The following is a 19,472-nucleotide window of genomic DNA, read 5'->3' as shown; positions in this document are numbered from 1 at the left end:
TACTTTACCACTTATAGTCATTTTCACATTTTTTCATTCTTACGAAATAAAATTCAAATAATGGAATTTCATTATCACCCAATAGAGTAATTCCTACCCCGGTAAAGTGAACTCATAAAACATGTCGTAAAATGTTTTAATTAAGTACCTGGCGTGAATGTTAACGTTAATAAACGTATGCTGCTATAGTAAATACACATGCAGGAATGTTTTTCTTACGAACCAGTCAGCATTGAGTTAGGCGTGCCGTTTACTGATATATAAACATGGAGTATGCATTTTGTCTTATTATTTCGCATGTCAACGCTCATCGGGCGAAGAAGACGCTGAACAGTTGCGAAAGTGATAGTGTTCAACATGGTTTTCTACCAGAAGTGTTTTCTTGTAAGTGACTTGTGACTTCTAGCTGGTTGGTGTCCGAATAAGCAGTGACCAAAAATAAATTAAAATTTTTATATTTTGTGCAAAATATGAAAACACTTTATTTTGGAATGACAAATATTTTAACCAACACTAACACGAAGATAAACCACTCGATATTTTTTTATAATTTCCCAAAAATTCTGCGACCAAAAGTATTTATTTTGGTGGTGTATCAATGTTTCATGAGGATCATCGTCAAACACACAGTAAATATTAAAATTTCTAGGAAATACGTATTTTAAATTATTTTTTAAACTTTTTTAGTTTAAGTTTTTTAAATTATTAGAGCACTTGCAAATTTAATATTACTTGTAAAAACTATTTGTATTTACATATTTTAGTTTACATTACGACAGTAATTAATTTTGCAAATTTTTGAGTTTGCCGAAGATGGTATTTAGTAGTATTTAGCCCCGACACCATGTAATGTGACGAAAACTAATGTATTCCGCAGCCTTAAGCCACTCTTAACCAAATCAGTGTAAAATATTTCCAGCTTTTAAGATAATGAAAGTCGTAAAAATTGATTTAATTCGGGCAATTATACATTTTTGCATAATTAATCTTAAGGTTATTTCCATTCATTAACAGTACGTGAAATAATATCAATAATTTATTACACACCACGCTGGGAAGTAACAAAGTAATTGCTTACATCATTTCACGCAAGTATTTATTTGCATCGCACGTTTTTCCAGAATAAAAATCAGAGACTTTCATTTTTAACGTGTATAAGTAATTATTTCATTTAAATATTTCAAAAGTGCATTATGCAATTGTATGCAGTGATTTTATATTCATTGAAACAATACTTTCTTAATTTAATTGTTTTAAATTTGCATTTGATAAAGCTTCACTTACCGTTCTTGGAATGGCTATAATTAGTCTGAAAAAATCAGTCCGAGTAATTTGTTGTATTAGACAAATGTAATTAGCGTTCGGAATTCAATTGAAAAAATAGGGAAGTGAATAAATGGTTGAAAATTTGCTTTTATTGCCCTCGCGAGCGGCTTATTTATTAAATAAAAAACCAGTCTTTAGCCTTGAAACAATTTGTTATCATTTAATATAGAGTAGATTTTAATTCAATTGCCGCTGACTGTCCAATTTCATCCTTGGACTGATTGATTATTTTTCCGAGCGAAAATGCAAAATCTCTGGGGACGTCGGTAACAACCAATTCGTTGCATTATTTAGCAACAACGACCTTGCGTGCAATTCCGTATAAATTTCTTTCTAATTTTTAGGCCTTCGTCAGTGCATTGTTTCTCCACCTCGTTGCAGCTCAGTCATTTAACCCCACAATTCTCCAAGACAGCCGCGACCTTCCCAAAGTCGATGGTACTTTTGGTTTTCTCTACCGCACCGAGGATGGCATAGCCCATGCAGCCAAAGGTGACTCGAACGGAGTCATCCATGGCAGATTTTCGTACACGGACCCCACGGGATTGAAAGTTAACTACAATTACAATGCGGGATCGAGAGTGGCCCCGGGCTACACCTACGATAATGAACCGACAGACAATGGCCAATACGAACCCCAAAAGTACCAGCCCCAACCCCAAAAACAGTACCAACCGACCCCCAAGTCCTATGAGCGACACCAACAGGATTACGAAGCCTACAGACAGCCCCAGTACCAGGAAGCCCCACAGCCTCAGTATGTGGAACCCAAATACGTGCCCCAAACTAGACCCCAAACCAGACCAGCCTCCAGACCGCTGTACAGCTCCCAGTACAGCGCGGTCGAAAATTATCCTCAGCGCAGGACTCGGCCACCCTATGCCACACACAACGAGGTCTACGAGGATTACAACTAAATGAGCGATTTTTTATTACGCGATCGTTTACAGCAAACTTTTGTACAAATTTTGAAGCCATAATGTATTAATAAATTCGATACTGAAAGTAACAGTTGTTCTTAATCTCAAATCCCATATAAAAAAACTTGAAGCAAATTGTATTTGTTGGTTTATCTTGAGACGCCCAAGGTCTGGTCCAAGTCGTACAAAAACCGTGACATCAACGTTTAGCTAAATGCCATCCATTCGCATTATTTACAAAATAAATAGGAATGAAATCGCAACAAATCGCATAACAATGCATTCATAGCATACGCCGTCCGCAAAACCGGGCTGACATATGCACACATAGACTCAATAGCCGGCTTAGGACACACAGCTGTGCTATCTCACCCCCTTACCACCTAAAAATCTCTTTGAAATCAGTGCCAAGCTCTGGCTAACGTGACCCGAGTCCTGTTGAAATCTCTCGGTGAGAGAACCGCCAATGACAGGATCAAATAATGAAGTTTGGTACAAAGTGACCTGCCTTTTCAACACTGCATTATTAAGCCATACATTATCCAGGATGTCACTAAAACCGTTCATTAGACTGGCCGTTTGAGAGCACGAAAATGTCTGAATTGAGTGGATGGCGAATTTTGGTGAGGGCCTGGAGGTGTTGACACAAAAATCAGTGCACTCTTTTAATTTTCCCGGTGTAATAATTTCGAAGACCCTCGTAAATCTGGCCAAGGGCCAAAGCAGGGAGTATGATCTGGTCGGGATTATCTATTGAATAACTGACTGTTGAATGGCTTGTGAATTTATCCAGCTTTCGGTCCCTTCGCGCCTCGGGCAAGCCAAGTTTTTAACAGTGCTGTAGTTGAAACTGCGGTTTGGTTTTTGCCATGTCAAACCGACGGTTTAGCGACCCCAACAAATCAAATTTTTCTATCTTGCTAAACACGAAATTGATAATTGTGACTTGGCCGCAAAGATTACGCTGGCGGGCCTGTTTGATGTGTATTTAGTTACACTAGAGCCCGTTTGAAATTTTATTTGTTGTTGCCGACCAATACCTGTATTAGAGTGTGTAACCAACCACAAGAAAATTGCTTCCTTCTTACGCATTGTCAGTCGGAATTGTATTTAAAAGTTGCTTTCCACTATTTTCCCACTCACTTATTGTGCGAATATTTAATATTTTGCGACTACTTAATGTATCAGCTGCCCCACAAGGGGTAACACAAGTGTCTCTCACCAGACAATTGACTATAGAGACTTCGATTACTCAATCTATACCGCATAAATTTGCTGCTTTGTTACCTTCAAACAATCAAAGACTTTCAATGCGCGACAACCCCTCTCAAATAATACGGCCGAACTCTTAAATGTTTCAATATTTCGAGCACTCTCAACCACTTTTGTCTTAATTTGTTACCGACTTGGATAATTACTCCAAACCGAAGCATTTTATACAATTGTTGACAAAACGATAAAGCTATCTATCATATCGCGATAAATAATGCCACAACCTGTAAAAATACTTGTCGCGATGTCCAAACTGAACAACAGATCGAAAAAAATTCTTGATATTTCGTCAACAATAATGTTGGTAGTGTTTGTGGTGTGTTGCCTTCTGCTAATGTTTAGCTACACCGACAACGTCTCAAGCACCAGAACCAAATACTTGCGGACCAATTTCCCAAACTTTTACAATGAGTAAGAGCCAATTGCCAATCCCATCACACCAAGTGTTATTTTTATAGCTTTGAGGTGCAGCGATACACTTGGAAGTGCGAAAACCAAAAATGCGTCAAATATCTAGTTGAGGACGAGGAAACTTCCCTGGCAACTTGTAACATGTTGTGCTCCGAACCGGCAATTTGGCCGAAACCCGTTCATATTAAATTGACAAATCGCGAATCGTCGATTATCGATAAAACGAAAATTTCTTTCAACTTTTCTCAAGGTCCCGTGAAGATTATGTTGCAAAATGCTACCGATTTATTCATAAAAAGCCTTGAATCTTTAAAACCAGGAAACCAGTCCACGCCTGGAATTAAATTAAGCATAAATATAATTCTGTCTGATCCTAATACCAACAAGCTGAAATTGAATACAAATGAGAGTTATGAGCTAACAGTCCTGAAGAGCGATTCCCTCGCTGTTCGGCTTTCCGCGGCGAATTTTTTCGGCGCCAGACATGGGCTGGAAACACTAAATCAATTGATTTGGTTCGATGAAGTGGTTAACGAGCTGCGAATTCTACACGGTGTTGAGATAAGAGATTATCCCAAATTTCCTTATCGGGGAGTGATGATTGACACCGCCCGCAATTTTTTCCCGGTTGATTTAATTCGAAAAGTTGTTGATGGAATGGCAATGGCTAAATTAAACGTCCTGCATTTGCATCTGACCGATGCGGTTAGCTTCCCTATAGTTTTGCCTAAAGTGCAAGAACTGGCTCGGTTTGGTGCTTACGGACCTGATATGATCTACACACCCCAAGATATTAGAGACTTGTTACAATATTCCCTAGTTCGAGGAGTGCGACTGTTGCTGGAAGTCGACGCTCCAAGTCATGTCAACGCCGGTTGGAGTTTCCTCCAAGAAGGAGCGAACAAATTTGTGATTTGTGGCGAAAGTGATATTTTTAACGGACATTTAAACCCCGACAACGACGAGGTTTTGCAAGTTCTGGAAGACATTTACAGCGATTTGTTAGATTTAACTGACAATAATGAGTTGTTCCATCTTGGGTCTGACGAAGTTAACTTGACGTGTTGGCAAGATACCAAAAGTGCCAATAAAATTGCAATGAAGCTGTTTTGGGCCCAATACACGAATAAAATGATCGATCGGCTTAAAAACGCAAATAACAATGAACTGCCAGAACATGTAATCATGTGGTCAAGCCCTTTGACCGAATCTCCCTATTTTGAGAAACTAGACGTGAAGGTAACAGTGCAATTATGGCTCGGAGACCCTAGCAGTGTCCTATCGCACGGCCACCGTGTCATTTACTCAACCGTGGGCCATTGGTACTTGGACTGCGGTTTCGGCCCATGGAAGCCCAGCATGCACGGTGGGGTGTGCGACCCATACACCCCATGGCACACGTTTTACGACTATAGGCCATGGGTCCAGCACGGCCACCAGGAGCTGGTGCTGGGCGGTGAGGTGTGTCTGTGGTCGGAGCAAGTGGGTCCAGATTCTTTGGAAACTAGGATTTGGCCCCGAAGTGCAGCTTTCGCTGAGCGCATCTGGAGCGACCCTTCAGCTGGGGATGATTACGATATTTACACAAGACTTGTGTCGTTTAGTGATAGACTCAAGAGTCGAGGAATTAGAACGGCGGCGATTTGGCCGCTGTGGTGCTCGCAGAACCCGGGCAAGTGTTGATCTGGTCTCACGGGAACTCATCTTCGGGGCAGATAAACAATGCGGGCCCTTCCGTTTCCGCAAAAGTTGGAGCACTCGCAGCGCACTCAGCGCCCTGTGTGGTGTGCGCCCATCATAAACAAGCAAAACATTCGGTGTGTGGTGAAGTGGCTATTATTGGGGTGGAGTGTTTGTGGCAATTTTTTACTACCAATTTTACGAAATATACTTATTTATTGAAAAAAGCATGTTTTATTATTTGGAAGTGGATAACAGGCGTGTCGTGGGTTCCTTTTCAACTTGTCAGAAATAGTAACCATCGGCCGGTTTAAGCCGGCTACTGTAAAAGAATTCGCCAAGTAAAAGATTTTGTAAAAGATTGAGTCTGGCTATTGTGCGTCTAATGTCAGGTAAGTAAAGCTAGAAAAGCCATCACTAATGAGCATTGTCCTGTTGCCAAACAAATGGCGGGTTCTGTGATCTACTCCGACAAAAACCGGAGGATATGCATTAACTTCCACTAATGGAGAACATGGTGACAAATTGCTTTAAAAGTGTGTCGGGAACTCAACGAAAATAAACAAGAAATGTCGCTCAATCTAAACAATCTGATTCAATTAAATTACAAAGAGGTATTTAAGCCATTGTCAGAGAATATATCTCGCACGCTCTGCCACTACATACTGTGGTTTCGCCCCTGCGTTAAAAAATAGATGTCATAATCATATGACAGGCGAAGGGCAGTAAGACCAACAATAATTTGAATAATTATTGAATGTCAACCACCGCTTAGTTGCTACATAATCCCTTTCAGGGGATAATATTTAGGAGAGGGCTTGTGATGGACAGGGACATGCCGAACTTTGCCTTTCACACATCTGTCAAATAAAAAAGCGTCGGTACAAAAACACAAAAATTATACCAAATTTTGTGAACAGAATCAGCCTTATTTCAGATTGAAATTGTCAAATATATTTCGGAGATCTTTTTTTCGAAACATTTTTTTGTTTTTTACCTTTTTATATTCTTTTAATTTAAAGCAAAAAATATTATTCTATAAAACCTCAATTTATTTAACATTAATTTATTTTGACTCAAGATGTCCTAAACTATATTAGTACCTACTAGGAATCCAGAGGCCGTTAACTTAAAAAAAAGTTTGTATAGGTAACTAATTCGCATCATAATCTAACACCTCCTACAGAAATTACAGTAATTTGTAATTAAAAAAAATTTAATTTTATTAGGTCTTATGATACTTTCAGTTAATTTCGATAATTCCAACCAATAAAGAGCTATGTAAATAGTAATCTAAATGCTAGGTAATAAGTGCCATGTAATAAATAATTATGAATGGTTAAGAGAAAATGTACCTATAGGTCTTTAAATAAAATTTGCTGCGCAAATCCATAAAACTTATAGAAAGCTTTATAGGTATTTAATTTATAGACAGATTATAGTTTATTTAAAGAGAAGGAACAGAGAGAACCAGCTGTGATTTTTTTAAGAAAAAATAAATTTGCACCTAAACCTAGATGCATTACTTTTTATTAAAAATAAACAATATTTAGCAGTGTAATACTCACTGTTTTCAAATGCAGAACCGAGTGAAAAAGCAAATATTTTATGACCATATCCAGAGTCGAAAAGTCTGTTTGAAAATTGCGATTTTAAACAATTTCTGGTGGTACTAATGCTACTAGAAACTGTTTTTTTTTAAATAAAAGATTTAATAAAATAATGAAATATATGATTTACTAAAAGAACACTCCAGATATTCAACTAAAAAAAGTAATGTAAAATTGTAGATTTTTTCGACTTCAAAATAAATAAGAATAATAAAAATTTTGGAACTTAAATACTGATACCAGTGTTCGAAATTAGATTTCATGTTTCAAGTCTTTGAAATCATAAATATTGATTTTTATTTGTCCAAGTTTAGGATGCAAGGATCAGTGTTTAGGGTAGGTATCTCGTCCAAATTATTTGTTAAGAGTGAATAAATTAAAACCCATATAAAAATATTAAAGATTTATTGTCCCTTGAACATTTTAACTACGTGTTATGTTACATAATTTATGTAATTTTTCATAACTATACACTTCAATAAAGCCATGAAAGAGAGTATTGTTACTATGTACAAACAACCAAAACTGAGAGCTTAGCCTAACTATTTATATACATCACAGTGCGTTCCCTACCACTAAAAATATTGCAAATAAATAAAACCAACCAATTGTCACACATTATTGTTGCCCAGAATCTGATTTTTGTACATGTTCGAAATGATCGCAACAATGGGCGTGTCCCTGATCACTTTTTTGAAGAAAAGATCTTCAATAGTGCGTCCCGAAATCGTCCTGAACGTCGAACTCACCAACAGGAGAATTTTCCCAAACCTGAGCGGCTGTTTGGGGTAGGTTGTGGTGACGTGTTTGTTGAGCCTCATCTGTGCGTCGTCTTGTATGACACTAATTTTCGCACTTTCGGTCGTCGTCTTCTCCTGGTTCGACGACGACGACGGTTTTTCGAACGAGGTCTTGAAAAGGACGATCGCTCGCAAGCACGCGAACTCGTGGGCGTCGAGTTGAAACTGGCTGATTTTTTTCAACGTTTCTTGAAAGTCGGCGACTTCTTTCAAAAATGCGTCTCTCCGGTGGGGTTCCTGTTGTAGGACACCGCAAGCTTCCACCAGCACACTGAAGTCCATCAGTGGGAGAAACTGGGCTGCGCCCAGGACGAATAGGTCTAGCCAGCTTTCCTCCAAGAGGAGGAGTTGGTCGGAAAGGGGCAAACACGTGAACGCTGGGATGCTTCGGACCCATTGGACGTTCATGAAGAGGAGTTGGGCCGCCGATTCGCAGATTGCTGATGGGTTTATCATTGTGGGGGCAAACATCGGGGGCAATGGGAGTGGTGGGACCTAGACACCCATAAAATTTAATTTTCTTGTCTTGTTTGGGAAATTGAAATTATTACCTGTGGCAGTGGTAGGTAGTTATTGCACAAGAAGCCGGTTGGGGGTAAGGCCGGCCCGGGGTCAATGATGGACGGATTGGGTTCGTATTTGGGCATTGTCAGATTGAGGACGTTTCCTGGTGGCGACATCATGACTCTGCTCTCGTTGTAATAACTCGACATTTGTTGCCGCCTCAGAGTGGAATTTCTGGGCCCTCGTTCGTGTTGCACCGCTGAAATAACAAAATATTACTTGTGTTACCCCTTATTAGGCGCAGGAACAACAATCACGCACATACGAATGCATTCATGTTATTCCACCTGGTGCCAGTCTTGAAGTTAAAAGTTAGTCTCATTCAAGAGCTTTTAATTCCTTGAAGTAACTTCTGCGACTGTTGCACCACCGAAGTGTCACTCGAGTCGATGGCTTTTCACATATACTTAATTAAAGCACACAAAGCTCGGCTTACCATCTTTGTTCATTCCAACGTTTTGGCATTTCTTCAAACGGCAAGCTCTGCATTGGTTTCGGTGCGTTTTGTCGATTATGCACGAGCCTTCGTCCTTGGCTTTGCAGACGTATTGGCGGTTTCGGCGGATTGAACGCTTGAAAAAGCCGGCACAGCCATCACAAGCGAAGATGTTGTAGTGTTTTCCGGAGGAAAAATCGCCGCATACCTTGCAAGGTATGTCCAGAATTCGACCTGTAACAAATAAAATTGTTGAGGTTGCGCAATTGTAATTCGGCAAAATGGAAGTGCTTTTTAGCATGGGGTTGGGTGTCAGGTACCGGAAGGAAAAGCGGTGAGTAAAATGAACAGTTTCCTGTGTCACATAATATACTATAATTTGGGGATGAGGGTGAAATATAAACGTGCACTTTGATTATCAACTTATTTCTGCACCGATCGATGATTTTTTTCATCACCTTCACGTGTTCTATTCTTCATGTTCAATTACTCATAGATACTGGTCAATAAATTATTTTTTTTTGTTTTATTTGTTTAATTTGATTCCTTTACAACTGTATACTAGTTGTAGTACCTATTTAAATTGTCAACATTCTTTGAATGTTAGTAATTTATCTTTATTTTTTAATGTTCTGCACTCAAGTACTTATAAGATGTACATCGAAATTCTACTTTGAACTAGTAACTTTATACATTCTTTAACTTTGGACTTTTTATCGTTTTCTTCTGATATGGATCCAGAAATAGTAAGAGTTAACAGAAAAAAATGCAGGTTTTATTATATTACAGATAACAAGATTGTAAATCTAAAAATAAATTGTATACAGAATAAAGAATGACTATTTGCTATTGACTATTAACCGCAATTCCGTATAGATTGAGTATTTTGAAAAAAACTGACTGAGCAACAGTGAAGCAACTAAGAAAACCAAAATTGTCCACTTTTTTATAATATTTTGAGCAACTGTTTATTTAAAAAAATAGGGTTTAGGTCTCGAAATTTATGATTTGGGTGAGCGTACAATATAAAGACAACTGTAAAGCATTTTATTTATTTTTTTCATGAGGAGACATAAAATTGTAATCGTTTTTATAAAATGTAAAGTAAGATAAATAATTGGCTTTATACATAAAATAATAACAATACATTGATATAAAAAACAAACAAATGATTTCAAAGAACTTAGCGTTCCCCTCTTCATTTCCTATTAAATTCTTAATTTTTGATGCATGTAATTTTTTTCCGATTTTTTCTACAGTTCCTTACAATTAAAGTTAATCAATTAAATAAAATAAAAATAAATAATATTAGGTCGCTACAAAAATATTATTTTTTATGACATTCTGCTGAAACAAGCGATGCTTAAATGATGTTATATATTTTATGTTAAATGATGTTATATTACTAGTCACGAAAAAATAACGGAGAAACTCAAACAAAATTAAAATTCCGAATACTTAATATCTTAGAACTTTTAATAATATTATTATTCTTAATTAATTACTATTTATTATAAAGAATTGTGGAAAAGTTATAACTAAACTAATAGCTGTTTCAAAACTATGAACACGCCAGCCAACGAGCATTTTCCATCAAAATTACCCGATTTTTATTCTTGCATTAATGTAATTTATACTTTCAATGAGAGATCTAATCATTAATAACTATTTTACAATTTTATCAGTTTTTTTTAAATAATTCGGTAAAATGCGTCGTTGGCGTTTTTATAATTCTGATTAAAATTCTGAGTTCTATGTAATTATTATTATTATTATTATTAGTGTGAAATTTAGTAGGTAAATCATAATAATAAATACTTTGCAAAATATAATATAAAATATTTTGTGATTGTAATCTGTTCGGGTAACTTAATATAACTGAGTAGTTTGTTCGTCGGAAAAGAATTGGTTATTGAATTTAAATTTTTACTGTTTTCTTGGTTTAATATCAAATCACTAAACAATTGTTGAAGCGTGAAAACTTATTGGATTTTTTGCATTATACTATGCTCGTAATTATGAGTAATCCTGCCTCTGGTTTTGTTCTAATATTGAAAGCTCTCGCTGACGTGATGCTCGTATAAAAATAAAGAAAGTCAGGAAAGTAATTAAATTAAAAATAAATAAATTAACTCTTGAATTTCTTTTGCAAAGAGCGCACAAAGACTATCAAAGTAAATTGCATTTAAATCTTCTGAACTAGTTAAAATTTGAACAATTTTCCTTTGGATTCACTTACTGGACGAAGACGGCGATTGCGGCTTAATCTGCATCCGATGCGGCTCAAGATGATGCACCATTGCACCTTCAACACTTTGCATTTCACTCATGTCAAAAGTAGCACCCACAAGATGAAAAAATTCAAACAACCGACTTGAATGATCTGACGTTGCGAACAGATAACTCCGAAACTTTTAAAAGCTTCAGCTCACCCTTTGGATGATTTACCGACATGAATGAATCCCTTTTTGACTTGCCAACAGCGCTTATGTGACTCGGATTGGTCGAAAATGTCCCTACCCAAGCAAGGGATGCCTTAAGCCCTACCCTCTTCCGTTAACCATCCGACCCTTACCTTGCCCGTCTACTACGAAGGGGCGGGAGCACGGACTAACTTCACTATAGTCGAAAAAGTAACGTGCAGAAGTTGCAAAGTGAAATTTTAGATCAGATAATGCCCCTTGAGGAAATTATCGAATTTTGGTCGGAATTTACATTTAATCGGGTGTTTGATCAGTGAGTAATTTAATCTAAAGTAGGAGATTCTTATTTCTAGACAAAAAAATCCTACTGCGTTATATCGCGAATTTTTGCACAGTCATTTCACACACAAACATTTGCTGAAATAAAGGAAATGCTTATCTAAAGACCAAATTAAATAAAAATGGGCGCTAAATACAGTCTGGGTTTAAGGCGTAATGACAACTCAAAATTACCGATTTGTAAATAATTAAGTAAACAAACAATACAAACATTTTACGAAAAATTATACTTACTAGTTTGATAATGATAACAGTTCTTGAAGACACCCATCTTTAGCATTCTCACACAAAATACCAAGTCATGCTACTGCAATCTGATTCCTTTCTGGCTTATCTAAAGACTTGACTTTGTTCTATTATCAATAAACAGAACTCCAAAAATTAAATTGCCGCACGGAATTTATTATTTCATCATACATCGTATCTAATGATATCACTCCCGAAAACTTATCACTTATCGAAATATTGACAAATTTGAGGCTTCACCTTATTCCTGTTCTAGCACAGGAAGTCAACTAAAGAGTGCTACAATTAAATATTAAGATAAGGAAGTTGTATTAGTATTGTTTTAAGTCATTTAATTATAACTTTTGATCTCGTCCACTGCTAGGTTGAAAACGCAGTTTTTTGCAATATTTGTTTCTCGGATCCATCTCGATTTAATCAGCAAAAATTTTTCATAACATGACGCTCCAATAAAAGGTGAGTAACGTCAATACTGAAATATTTTTAATAAAGAGCAATAACATGTGCAGAGTATATTAGGGGTCCGATATGATATTCTGAATATTAATAACTGAATTCCGTTCGCGTTTTCATTGCACCCCTTGAACTAAATCAACCAGATGATTAAATTACTCGCCAAATATGAAGAGTAAACTTCGAGCGATACGACAAGCTTAAGTTTTTTTCACATGTAGTTGTTTAATGGAAAAATCTCTTTAATAACTTGATCGATCTGGGGCTCTAATTGACAGAAACAAATAACCCCAAGTTATTGCCTACACCTGGACTCATTTAATGTGGGTGATATTGATGATGCGTGGGACTCGAATTGCGTGCTGAGGGGGTGCCATGTGGTCCAGGAGGAAGTACCGGAAGTGGTACCTGCACTTCCTCACTTGTTGGTGCCAGATTTATTTTCTGTGCTAATTACTGTTTTATCTAACAAGTAATAGTCTCATATTATAACAAAAAAAAACCAATTATGACAAAAACTGCGGAAATTGGTTATTTGGGTCACATTCCCACGCATGAACAGATTGCACTAAAATTGGGAGTGTTGCTATCATCCCCTAAATGACAATATGCTAACTACTCTCACGGGGTGCCATCCATATGTTACCTGTGCCCGTCACTAATCAGGGATGCTCTGCACTATCAGAGCGTCATTTGTTTCTCTTATCCGTGGGAATGTGCGATGATGACACATCGGCTAGTAAAAAATGATTAGCGATTTTTCAACCCCCGAGCTTTTATAAACCTCTCCTGTTATCGGCCTTATTTGCAATCGGGAAAGTAGACAAAACTGCGCGATAAAATCACGTATCAATTATCTAATGGCTTGTTTGCGGCCGTTGGGGGACATTTGGTCGACGAGAACAATGAGCTTTAGTGAGCCATCGGCTAATCTTCCACATTGTGAAGAGATCAGCGGTTGCAGCCGGCGATGTCATCGCAACTTGTTGGTCAGGAGTTTATTAATGAAATCGTTTTCTACGAAGTGTATTTCAAGAATTTACTGAATTTTTGAATGGATTACCGACGGGGGTCAAACCCTCAAGTGTTTAGCCGGCGGAAACTTGCAATAAAATGACCCTTTCCAGGTCAAAACCTGATTCAGACGAAAATTAAAGACAGATTTTCTGTGAACTTTATTTCGGGAGATAATCCTGTTAGCACCTACCTGAGTTCACAATGAAAGGGTAATTAACACTGCCTGGACCGACCGGAAACGAAGTGTAATTTTGTATGAATGGCCGTAAACTAAACTACGGGATTACCAGGAGTAGTTTCACTAGCATATTTTAATAACTCAAGGAAAGGCTGTGTTTATTTCGGCTACAGAACTTTGTTGTGTTTAGGCTTTTTCTAGAATATTCGTTGTGTATTGAATGCTCTATAACTCTTGGTTTTGTCTAAAATTAAGACTCATAAAAAGTATTTTGCAAGTTCTAAATGCTTCTTGCAGCTTTAGTTTCAAAATCGCCACTTTTTCATCTTCTTTCAGACTTATTGAAAGCATTTTAATAAACAAACCTGAACGCATTTTTATAAATTTTGTTTTTTTATTTTCACATTTCAGCAACACCATTTTAACGGATGAGACACTTTGTATAAAGTTTTAGATTTAATTTTCAGTTTTTATGAACAATATCAGTAGAACCGATTTTTTTATAGCAACTTCTAGCCACATTTGTAAAATTTGAAATAGGAGCAGGAAAAGGAAATAGTACAAACTCATGACGGACGGGACACAAAAAAGACTTTACATTTTAGTTATATAATTTATTTATTTATTTATTGTTTTACATTTTGTTATATTATTTACAGAAACTTACCTAACGAAATGGAATTTGTCCTTGTCTCTGTGTTTTCGTGCCCAAATTGTAATTTTTTTAAAATAGATCAAAAATTGGAATTACCAACATTTTTTAATTAAAATTATTTGAAATTGGTTTGTATTATATGTAAAATACATAGCAATTAAAAAAAAACAAAAAACAAAGAACCCTTTGTTAAACTCGCAGTAACTAGAAAATTAAAAAATATTTCTAGAGGTTTATATATTTAAAATAAATTGTAGCAGTCAAGTGATAGTAGGTAAGACAGTATTTTAATCTTTTATCTGTGGTGACAAAATATTTACAAACACATTTTATATGTTTATGCGAAGTCGTGGTCGGTAGTTGTCTTAATTATTTAGAGATAAACGCTCAATAAGTGGAATCGTGGGAACGTTCGTCAAGATTTTCCAACATAATCATAACCTTTCTTCTCCGCTATTCAGTGAAGTGCGTTCTTTGATTTATTAAAACTCGAGATGTACGATTAAATGCTTTGGTTTTGCTTCTTGACATAGCGTTGATGTCTCCCACAAAAGCGCCCACAATCAGATTAGTCAAAGACGGCAAAAAACAACTCAAACATAAATAAACTAGTACAAACCGCCTAACAGTGTTTTTGACATAACAAGCGGAAATAAGCGACATGATACCCTCGTGACTTGATTGATAAAAAGGTAAATATAGTTCAGATCTCGAGTGTAATTACATGATGAGCAAAGTTTAAGTATCGCAAATATTTGTAATCTTGACGGGTTTTTTGAAGCTCATTGTTCACCGGATTTTAGGTGCTAGGTAGGGACTTTTACAAAAATAATCCGGTATTTAGTCACAAAGGCAGAAGCGTTTTAACAACGAGCCGGCGTTCGGCGGCCATTTTACCGACTCGAAGGCAGGGGTGTCAATATCAGCGACACTAAACTTGCTCTGAACAAATATCAAAGGTCGTGTTGCTGGCACAAATATTTTTTGGTGAATTATCGGCGATAAAAACCGACAGTTGCAAAATTTAAAAAAAGCGAAATGAAAGTATTTTGCGAAAATTCGGACGGGTTTGTGCACCCCTGGCGGTGCAATAAGCATATGTGCATCATTGGAGCGAAATTATCCCTAAAACGCTCCATCCCTTGGTGTGTTGTGTGCAAGGGCCGCCATCCTCTCTTTGTCCCGTTCCATCCAACCAACTAATGAGGATAACTAGAGTTAGGTCAATTCTTTAGAAATGTAGTTCGAAGTAATCGCGCATCCTCTATCCAGGTGTGCCTCGAATTGCATTCTTCACCAACTCGATGACTTTACCTCTACCCTTGGATTAATTGAGAAGTTAACCGGAATATGTTTTAAATTATCTTTTCAACTCGTGTGATGAGAATTTTTGATCCGGAAACGAGGTAACACGACACAAACCTGAAATTCAACGACTTTTTCCGTGGAAGGTGCTTGTTTGACAATGGCAAAAACTTTCCGTTGAATCAAGTATCGTATAGCATGTAATAAACTCACATGGAAAGTTAAAAGACTTGTCTGGAGTAAAAAGGTAATCGGATGGGACTATCAGGTGTAGAACGCCCATAAGGACATAACCGTTGAACTCTATAAAGAAGAACAAAAGCACGAGAGCTTTTAGTTGCATGAATAGAAATCGTGAGCTGCACAGGTGAGGAGAACAAACTTCAACGCTTTGACATCACATCCGGAACGGCCATTCTGATGGGAGACAAACCACAGGACAGGACTCTTTCAAGGACCGCTGGGACACGGGCGAAATACTCTAAATTTTCTAATAGATGATCATCTTACATTTTGGCAGAAAAATTTGATTCACATCATTATTTTGTCCACTACTGATTTTTTTTTTAAATTTTTTCTATTATTATAAAGAAGAAAATTATTAAAATAATAATAATAATAATAATAATAATAATAATAATAATAATAATATCAATAAAATAAATAGTCTTTATTATAGACGAAGTTTAGCCGAAGCTACTTCAAATTAATCACAATACGGAAAAAAATACAAAAAAAATATAATCATGCTTAAACAAAAAAAAAATGAAACTGAAAAGAGGAAACTAAATAAGAGTAAAAAAAATCATTTTTATTTATATTTTACGTGCTGTTTGTCTGTTTTCTTAAAAAAAATAACTTCTTTGCGAAAACTGTTTAAAGGAAGCCATTTGAATTTAAAAAAGTAAATAAACTTTATTAAAATGAATTACAAGAAATGTCAAACCAAACAAACCTCGTGAGTTTTTTATTGCCACTCTCGCACTTCTCATTTTTTTTCTTCCGACGCCTGGTTAATTTTTACAAGATCTCAAATGACTAAATAGTGTTCATAGTGCTTTGGTAATACAAAAATAATTAGGGTCGCAGCGGTCGGAAGCACTCCTTTAGCCGCTGAATAACCTCCAGGTACATAAAGCCCTTGCCTAAATGCGAACAATTTGTTTGACATAAAATGACAAATCGCCCACAATAAGTCTTTATGATGAAGCCATGAATGGAATATTTACTCGCATTTTGTGACGGACGTGGAATGTGTCCATTTTTCACTTGAGGGAACATCTGACTTTGAGTGTTTAGCACAATTCTTTATAAAAAATGTGGTACAGGTAATACATAACATGGACAAAAGGTGATAACATCTTGACTACCAGCATCTTTGCACTTTGAACTTTTATAATGGTTGTCTGTTGTCTGCACTGAGTTATCTCACGGGACATTGGGGTGACACGATGTCTCGCTCGCTCTTGAATTAATTAAGCCCGAACTGAAAATTTCTTTTAATTTTGACTTCAGTCTTGAGTCATATTGTTCGCCCCCTGCCTGAGAGGGCTACAAACCCGCTTTTCGGCTCTTGTCTATTATTTAAACTGAAAGTAAGACGATACTCGCCTTCGGTGTAGTCTTACTTCTTCATTCACTATTGTGCCTTTTGTTGTGAGCTCTGACTGATTTTTCGTCTTATTTCGAAAACTGCAGATAAGATCGTGGCGTTTATAGAAATATGTGCCGTGTGAGGAAGCAAGCAATAATTGAAAACATTAAAAGAGCAATCGATTTATAAAGGGGGACCTCGTGTAACTTAAGCCACGTATTGTTGTCATTCGTATGAGGGCGTCGCCATGCTCCAATTACACGCATTATGATTGAAAGTGTTGGCCGATTGAATTAGAATTGTTTTCTTGGACCACTCAGATGAGCTAACTTCGAGGGGATATGTATTCGTGGTGATAAGTATCTGAAATGTAAACTTGCGCGTCGTGTTGTCAACTCTTCAGCTGGAGATCGTGTCTGATAACGTGAAAGATTGGGAATCTGTTTGTGATGTAACAATGGAAAAGAAAGAAATGCGTTTTGTTGGAGGTATTTACAGTGACCTGCGTCAAATGGATTGTTAGTGCTTTCGTGTTGACATCTTCGCCTTTACAGTTTATGTTATGTTTCTCACATATTCCATAAGCCTGTAACAATATTATTGTTTGGGAAAATTGAAAGAAGAATGATTAGATGGGAAACGAATATATCTATCTAAGGAAAACCGTAAAAATTCTCGATCAGCTTTATTGGCCACCAAAGTACAAATGTGGTTTTCTAGATGTAAAATCATAATGAATTTTCAAAAAACAGCTAAATCACTGAAAAACTAAGCCTAATTTAGTTAGATAATTTTTGGTTTAGTTAGCAATTATTTCGATAACCATTAGACGGAGAACTATGTTCTTCTTTTAAGGCAGGTATAGATTTTAAAAAGAGCTTTCAAAAAATACCAAATACATTTTGACTAAAGCCCATGGTATCGGAGTTATTGTCGGATAAAGTGATAAAAGGTGCAAGTACTATAGAAAATCCGCAATCGACTAAAATCTGAGCAAAAGTCGGAAAATAAAAAAAATATTTAAAAAATGTTGACGTTTTCGGCACTCCTAAGGCCGAGTTAAATAAAAAATTAAAAAAACATAATTCAATTTTGATTTATATCCTTAAGGGGAAACCTAAGGATTTAAATAAGGATTAAAGACGATACAATTTTTCTACAACTCAACCTAGGAGTCCCAGAAGAATATAAACATATATTGAATTTTTCTAGATAAAGTTTTAAATTTTTGAAAGTTAGATATCCAAAATATTTCAAATATCTAGGATTTTGAAGACGTAAAATCGGCGCTTAAAATAATGCAACAAGTTGAAATGCTTTAAGCTCTAAGATTAGTAGTATTTTTTATTTTTTTCGAAAATTAAAATTTTTTTATAATAAATTTCTTTGAAACCGGCAGCCATTTTATTGTATTTCGCAGACACCATTATCGAAAAAGTAATATTTGTTATGCAACTAACACTGCAGAGCTGTTTCGTAAATTACATACGTCAATGTTTGTTACAATTAAATAATAGAAAATTGATTAAGCACCTAATTTATTTCAATCAAGAAATAGTAAATCAATTACGACCTAAATTAGTAATAAAACTGTTTTATTAGTACGTTATTAGTATTGTTAGATAAACAATTAAAAATACATTAATAAAAAGCGTAGAAAAAAATTATTTAAAATATAAAAATAATATAATATTTTATTAAAACCTATATTTTGCACAAAACATTTAAATAAAATAAATATTATTTCTATTAATTAATTGACATGAGCCTCTTAACTGGAGTTTCGCGAATATTTCTCCAACCTTCGATAGCTCAGTTGGTAGAGCGGTGGACTGTAGAGGAATTAAAAGCGGACATCCATAGGTCGCTGGTTCAAATCCGGCTCGAAGGATACTTTTTTTTTATTTATTTTGTCTTACAATGAACTTTATGCGGCAGTAAAATTACCATTCCATACGTGTTATCTTTTTTATTAATTAACTTAGCCACGCTAAAAATACAGGCAGTAAATGTTAAATTGCATCGTAAAATGCTCGAAAAATTAAAAATTACGTACACAAAAATGTATTAAAAATTAATTATGAGGCGTTTAGAGCGGTTAGAATGTCGAAATGACTGTTCCAGGCATTTTTTCCTGTCAATGGCGAACATAACAATATTTGGGGCGTGCCATTTCGATAAAATAAAGTCGATAAAAATAACATTTGCATGTTTATCTTTTATATCTTGCTATATTTGTTTAA

At 36.0% G+C, this 19,472-nt stretch overlaps 3 protein-coding genes, 1 long non-coding RNA gene and 1 other non-coding gene across 6 annotated transcripts; 3 read left to right on the top strand and 2 right to left on the bottom strand.

Annotated features, from left to right (window-relative positions):
* Nucleotides 1–224: 224 nt before the first annotated feature.
* Nucleotides 225–2,335, top strand: LOC100141555 (regulator of nonsense transcripts 1). The gene is made up of 2 exons (XM_001811548.4): nt 225–384; nt 1,671–2,335. The coding sequence occupies exons 1-2, from the start codon at nt 358–360 to the stop codon at nt 2,241–2,243; spliced, it is 600 nt and encodes a 199-aa protein (XP_001811600.1). The 5' UTR covers nt 225–357; the 3' UTR covers nt 2,244–2,335.
* On the bottom strand, nt 1,671–3,760 carry LOC135265906 (uncharacterized). The gene is made up of 2 exons (XR_010333766.1): nt 3,534–3,760; nt 1,671–3,479 (listed from the first exon to the last, which is right to left on the bottom strand). It is a non-coding gene; the product is annotated as an uncharacterized LOC135265906 (long non-coding RNA).
* A 47-nt stretch (nt 3,761–3,807) lies between these two features.
* Nag3 (beta-N-acetylglucosaminidase NAG3) lies at nt 3,808–5,836 on the top strand. The gene is made up of 2 exons (NM_001098827.1): nt 3,808–3,929; nt 3,977–5,836. Exons 1-2 carry the CDS (start codon nt 3,817–3,819, stop codon nt 5,610–5,612), a joined length of 1,749 nt encoding a protein of 582 aa, NP_001092297.1. The 5' UTR covers nt 3,808–3,816; the 3' UTR covers nt 5,613–5,836.
* Nucleotides 5,837–7,609: 1,773 nt separating this feature from the next.
* tll (tailless) lies at nt 7,610–12,276 on the bottom strand. 2 transcript variants are annotated; one of them, XM_008203273.3, is made up of 4 exons: nt 12,016–12,276; nt 9,020–9,253; nt 8,571–8,782; nt 7,610–8,514 (listed from the first exon to the last, which is right to left on the bottom strand). In XM_008203273.3, the coding sequence occupies exons 1-4, from the start codon at nt 12,059–12,061 to the stop codon at nt 7,831–7,833; spliced, it is 1,176 nt and encodes a 391-aa protein (XP_008201495.2). In that variant the 5' UTR covers nt 12,062–12,276; the 3' UTR covers nt 7,610–7,830.
* Nucleotides 12,277–19,030: 6,754 nt separating this feature from the next.
* On the top strand, nt 19,031–19,120 carry TRNAY-GUA (transfer RNA tyrosine (anticodon GUA)). The gene is given in 2 exon segments: nt 19,031–19,067; nt 19,085–19,120. It is a non-coding gene; the product is annotated as a tRNA-Tyr (tRNA).
* Nucleotides 19,121–19,472: the final 352 nt, after the last annotated feature.

The sequence above is a fragment of the Tribolium castaneum genome, chromosome 4 (assembly GCF_031307605.1).
Source record: "Tribolium castaneum strain GA2 chromosome 4, icTriCast1.1, whole genome shotgun sequence".
Taxonomy (NCBI): Eukaryota; Metazoa; Arthropoda; class Insecta; order Coleoptera; family Tenebrionidae; genus Tribolium; species Tribolium castaneum.
The sequence above is the reverse complement of the archived record's forward strand: the minus strand, read 5'-3'. Positions and strand labels throughout refer to the sequence as shown.